The sequence below is a fragment of the Haliaeetus leucocephalus genome, unplaced genomic scaffold (assembly GCF_000737465.1).
Source record: "Haliaeetus leucocephalus isolate CR32 unplaced genomic scaffold, Haliaeetus_leucocephalus-4.0 Scaffold924, whole genome shotgun sequence".
Classification (NCBI taxonomy): domain Eukaryota; kingdom Metazoa; phylum Chordata; class Aves; order Accipitriformes; family Accipitridae; genus Haliaeetus; species Haliaeetus leucocephalus.
The window spans coordinates 1263540-1269689 of NW_010973360.1; the positions used below are offsets into that span (position 1 = coordinate 1263540).

The 6150-nt window shown below is 41.4% G+C and overlaps 1 protein-coding gene across 1 annotated transcript in view; it reads left to right on the forward strand.

Annotated features, from left to right (window-relative positions):
* SLC7A11 (solute carrier family 7 (anionic amino acid transporter light chain, xc- system), member 11) overlaps positions 1-5078 on the forward strand; it is a 58609-nt gene extending 53531 nt beyond the window's left edge. Inside the window, exon 12 of the mRNA XM_010583623.1 lies at positions 5011-5078. Within this exon, the coding sequence (XP_010581925.1) occupies positions 5011-5078 (68 nt within the window). The remainder of the gene's footprint in view (positions 1-5010) is intronic.
* The last annotated feature ends 1072 nt before the right edge of the window (positions 5079-6150 follow it).

Below are 6150 nucleotides of genomic sequence, written 5' to 3' on the forward strand. Positions count from 1 at the left end.
CAGCTGCTCCGAGCTGGGGATGACAATGCAAGTTTCCTTCTGGTACATGCTATAGCATCGCTCCGCCGGTTACAATCAATGTCCACTAACTAAGGAGATACGTTTACAGCAAGCCTATTCTTCAGCTAGTGATTGATTTTAAATGACTGGATGCCTCTCCTCCTCTTCCCTTCTCCCCTCCCTCCCCTTCAAACATCTGATTCCTTTTAAATCACCCACCTCCAAGCCCTGGCCGTTGGCCTACGCTAATAGACACGGGTATTAACACTCCTAGGAGAATCGGTTTGGAAACTTAAACATCACAGTTGTGATGACAGGATGGGTTTGGTGCTCCCTGCTGAGACGATGCATCTATGGACCACTGAGGAGCGTTTGGAATGGGACAGGATCAGGCAGGCTTGGTGTGGGGATATTGTCCTTAGACAAAATGATAGCAAAATATACTGTGCCTGACACACCTCTGTGGAAATTGTTTCTGTGCTTCATGACAAACGACTTCTGCGTGACTTGGCTGTAGTATTTCACACCTGAAATACACTGGGAATCATTTTTATACCATTTCTGAAAGTTTCTGAAAGCATTTGTGGAAGTTCTGATGTGTTGGAGAAGGGTTATTTGGAGCATTTCAATTAGAAAGAAGTCAGTATCATTTATTACAGCTCCCCATTCTTCTCTTTTTTGTTACTCAGCTTGCTAAGTTTCCAAAACAGAAGTAATTTTCAAAACGTGAACCAAGAATATAGGCAAAATATTTGAGGAATGATGGGTAATTTATTAAACAAATCTGAAAGAAAATTTCTTCTGCTGCAAAAGAAAAACTCAACCCATGAAAGTTTTCAACTAAAAATAGTTTATTGGTATAGGTGCCAAATCAAAAATGCATATTGTCTTCTGTGCTTCAGCCTTAAGGGATGATTTAAAATGAGCTGCTCCCAAGAAAAGAACAGGGGTTTTATATGTATTTTGTTATACTATCATCTTTTATGTGTATTTTCTCTCTCTCTCTATATGTTACATAGTTATGACCTATCTGCTGTAGGATCTATGAGTTTCCCTCTCAATTCATGCTGGGAAGTCCATAGACAATAGGGCATAAAGTATTTACAGAAAAAGATGTTAGTTTAAGGCTAGCACACTCCGGTCATCTGAATTTTATATCCATGAAGTTATAAATTACTTGCAATGTCCTGGGAATGGGTAGAAAGCTCCAGTGCAAATGAAAACAGTTGTATGCAAAAGCACATTCTATTAAATAGTTGGTTTTTTGTCTGTTTATAATTTCTCAGCCTTGACATTTAGGGACTAGGAAATTTTCCCTTATGAAGCCCAGGAGATTTTTGGCATTTTCTGTGAAGTCTCAGAGGTTTTGGAATACAGTTACTTGAATCTCTGGCCACAGGATGCCAGTGTTGAACTACATTGCTTGGGTGAGAGAAAAAATATTCTCTTTAAGGTAGACTGGGTAGATGTGAAGCTTTTTCTGCCAGCTGTGACAATGAAGGTGATTCTTCTAGCTTTTCAGATAACACAAAATTCTCCTCCTAGAAAGAAGGCCTGGTGCCTGTGTAATAATACCTATGGATGGACACAGGGTAGCGGCTCAGAGGGGAAAGCAGCAAGTGCCAGTCAGTGGGTGAAACAGCTTGTTTGCTTTGCAATTATTATTCCCAAAATAACAACAGTAATGATGGAAAACTGATGCTTTGACAGTTTTGGGGTGGAGCAGAGTGGAGATTTACTTGTTAAATAAAAAGATTTTTTTTTTTTTTTCATTGGAAGAAGCAATAAACCTTCTGTGTGGAGTCATTAAACTGGCATTATTTTTTGAGTGTTAAGGGAGCTCCATTGTATAGCCTGAGAGCATTTTTCAAAGGTATTGAATGAGGATAAATTCACTTAAGGTACCTCTGTGAGATACAGAAAAGTCAAGTCACTGGGCAGCTGCAAACTTGAAACAATATGCCTTAGATGTACATAGGCATGAAAGAGTAATTCCAGACATGAGGTAAAGGACAACAGGAAAAAATAGGATTGTCGTTTAAAAGGTAGATTTTTGCCAGCTTAACTGGGTAACTTTCTTTGAGAAGATAACTGATTTTTCTAGACAAAGGAGAATGTGATAGATCCAATCTACTTAGACTTCGACAAAGCATTTTGTGTAGTACCACGGGCGAGTCCAAGCCCGTTAGTCTGAACGTAGCACCGTGCTAACAAGGCTGTTCCCAAGCTGCTTCATCTGCGCAGCGCAGTGCACGACCAGGGTGGTGTGGGGCTCTCCTTACCCATTTGCAAAGTCACGTTGTTGGGGAACTTGACTCGTTCAGCTACCCAGATGTGCTTTGGAGATGAGAGATGACCGCTGCTCGGAAACCCTATAGGGAACATGGGCTACTTAAGTAAAGGACAGCATTGGTGCAAAACCACATGGGTACAGGCCAGCCCCATGTGAGATTAGACTGGATATTCAGAATAGGTTTTGTAAGGATCAGAGAAGAGGGATGTTGAACAGCTAGAATGAGTAGTGGGATAAAAGACCCAGCCTGGAGATGAATACGTTTATGAGGGGAGTTTCAGGCTGGTTACAGTAGCAGAGCACTCGAATGGATTACCCAAGAAATCCTCTCCAAGGCTGAACATCTTTGCTTTGCACATTTTGACTGACCTTAATGGCATTTGCATTACCCATTCTCTTTACCAAATTACTGTATTGAACAAAAGGTAACTTTACAGTTTGTGGGGTTAATAGGGTCTGGGTGGTATTTTGCAGTAAGAATAATATTTTGTTCTCTCCTTTTCCAACAAAATTTTGCTGTAGCACCAGATGTGCTGGGACAAATAATTTCCAGCTAGTACAGGCTTCATTTGACCTCCGCTTTCTTGCTTTTTGTAGAACTAATGTGAAAATGAAAAAAAGTCAAGCCTAGCAAATCCTACAAAGAAGATCAATGTGTAAAATTATGGGGCACCAGCATGAGAATGCTCCTATTTGGACTTCCTCAGTCGAAAACCCAACCTTAGACTCAGATTTAAAACATCTATTTCTTTACAGTGGATTGAATTGCAAGGAACTTAAAAGTTGAATCCTGCTTTCCTCATAGCCTGAGCCCATGCTGGAGAAGAGATCTGTTTCTATAACAATATGTCTTTTTCAGGGTTATTTACAAACATGAGAGGGTGATACTTGCTCACTCAGGTCGTAGTGTTATACTCTCAGTTTGCTTCTCTTTGTCGAGTTTGTGGTGTTGGGATGTGCAGGAAATCATGTCAGCATTTTGCTGTCACAGATTTTGTGTCCAGTCTTGCACATATGCAGTAAATTACTGCTTGCTTTCCTCACCCAAGCTTTATGTGGTGCTCGTGTAGATACCAGGTCTGGGTTTTTTATAAAGCTTGTCCCCGGGACCTATTTCGGGCGAATTCTCCTCTTGAAAGGGAAAATTAGGGTTTAAAGTTGCAGGGTTGGGGTGGGGGGGAGTAAGTTGTCTTTACTGTCATGGTATGTTAAGTTATCTTGTTACGAATATGAATCTAGTCCTGTAACTCCTGGTACTGCTCAGAGCAGACAATATAGAGATGCTGACTGGAGACAGATTGGAACATTTTTTTGGGGGAAAATACTCCTTACACTCTCTTATCCTGAGTATATTGCAACCAAAAAACCTCAAGCAAGCACCCCAGCCCCCCCCCCAAGTTGTCTGATTGCTCCTCCGTGGCTGCATCCCAGCGGAGAGCCAAACTACCCCGTGGAAATGGAAAAGTGTCAGCTGTCTCCCGCCACAGCGAGGGCAAGGTCTTGCTGCAGGTGCCTCTGTCAGGTTTGTCGAACAGGATATTAAAATCACAGCCAGCTCTCGAGATGCCCAGGCTTTCCCTCTGCTGCTGTGCCCTTTTCCACGAGCTGTTACACCATAGCTCAGCTTGACAGAAAGCCTGTTTTATTTCTTATTCCTTTGCTCAGCTTCAAACCTGGAAGGGGTGGGAGGGCAGGGGCAAAGCTGTGCTGGCTTTCTGCTGCTGGCTTTCCTCCTGCCCTTCACCCTGGCCATGCTTAGCCCAGCTCCGAAGTCCCCGCTGCAGGTAGGGGAGGGAGAGGGGAGGAAAATGCAGTCCCTGCTGACTCTCAGCCTCTCTGACCCCATCAGTTTATATTGTAAGGGTAACCTGGCTTTGCACTGAACCGGTGACCTCCAGAGAGAAGAGCAAAAGACGGTAGAGTCTGCCTTAGGAGAGCAGGAAAGTAGTTTCAGTTTGTATCTTCTGTGAGTTGCACTCTTTTACCCTCCTTGCTTTACGCTGGTGTAAATGCCGACATGTCATGCTAGACAAGGAAAATCAGAACTTTCTCTTACAACAACTTCCGCTTGTTTAAAATGGGTTACTAAAAAAAAAGTGGCAAGTGAAAGGAGTGTTAAGAAAATGCTCTTTTACTATTCTATATTTATTTATGAATCAGTACTCTAAAAAGAAAACCACCAAAACCACCAGAAGGAAATAAATGTCCAGAGAAACAAAAAGACAGCGTGAAGCTGCTTTGGATGTGTGACATTCTTAGACCTGTGAAGCTTTGTAATCATTGTTTCCTTTTATTTTAATTTTTTTTCTTTTTTTTTGCTTAGGCAGATCTCGGCACAGCTGAATTAACTTGTTTGAACCCTTTCAGACTTTTATTTCAACATTGCAACTTCGTTAAAACTAAGCAGTTGTGCAGAGTAGTCCTGCTTTAAGATAGCCTTTAAATGTATGCAGACCTTTATTGAACAAGTTTATATGTCCATACCCTTCCGTTATTATTTTATATGCATAGCCTTGGATCAGAGGCAAAGAAAACATAGTAAAAAAGGAAAAAAAAAAAAGAATCAGACATTTAAATGATATATGCATCTGGTATATCAGACCACTGTGAACTGTATGTGCAAGTAGGCTGTATAGCAGCTAAAATGATTTTCCTGGCTGCTTCTGCCTTCTCCATCCCCACCAAAATTTCCCATGTGCATGCTTTTATCTTTGCAGACAGGGTAACTGTAACACTGCAAATCCTCTTGGAAGTTGTCCCACCAGAGGAAGACCAGAAATCCTGATCTTCATGTACAGCTTTTGGCTTGGTGTTTCATTTCAACCTGAGGAAGAGGGTAGGGATGTTTCTTCCTCTACCTAACATTCTGCAGACTGGAGGAACAAGTCACAGCTGAGATGGATACCGAGCAAGTCAGCTACCAGAACTGTATTTTATGATGTTGCAAATTTTTTTTAATTGCGGTTCGTTTATATGTAGAAAGCAAGAACTCGTGCTATGAGGGAACTCATCTCTTCACTATTTCTTTTGTTACAGTGTCATATTTTAACAAACTGTACGTTCATTAAACTAGGATTTTGGTTGCATTGTCACTGAAAATAGGTTTAAGCAATGTGTGAGTAATAGTCAGGTGTACTGTGAAGAATGCATCCTGCTTGCTGTCCCTGAAGAACCCAACTCTCACCAGAAGGGGCGAGGTAAAGCTCTGCTGAGTTTCACTTACTAATGTTTTTCCCGTCACTCCATTTGGCAGCCCGATGTGACTTCTTTTGCCTCACTGGGAGCACCAGCACACTGATGCAGAAGCACAGCAGTTTCTTCATTCCAGAGTTTTTATACTATAGCTGATGGGAGCATCTTCTGAGAATTAATATTTCTGCCAGTGGGCTAGGAAGATTTTAGCCTGGGGGCGGTAATTTCATACCTGTTAAAGTTTCTAGCAGTCTGGAAATGATTGCTGTTTTTACAATTGTTTCTTTGTCTACATATGTATAGGAAATACAGCAACTGAGTAATCATCTTCAAATGAGTCAAAACATTTGAATGCGACCCTCCGTTGCTGTATTAATATTTTCTCTATGGAAGCATATGGATTGCAGCTATCAGTCAGGGAAACCTGATTTTAAAGTTTTATATCATTGTTGGTGGGCAGAAATGAGTAATAGTCACTGGTGGGAATACTGTATAGACATGGCAATAAATACAATACCTTTTTTTGAATAAGGTATAAGGCAAGCTACAACAGATTTGTTGATTGGAGTAGGGTATGCGCCTAATCTGTGGGCTTTTCATTCAAGCATACTCTAATTAACTGGGCCTTGAGACACCAAGGAAGAGGTGCTCTGCCAATGTCGTCA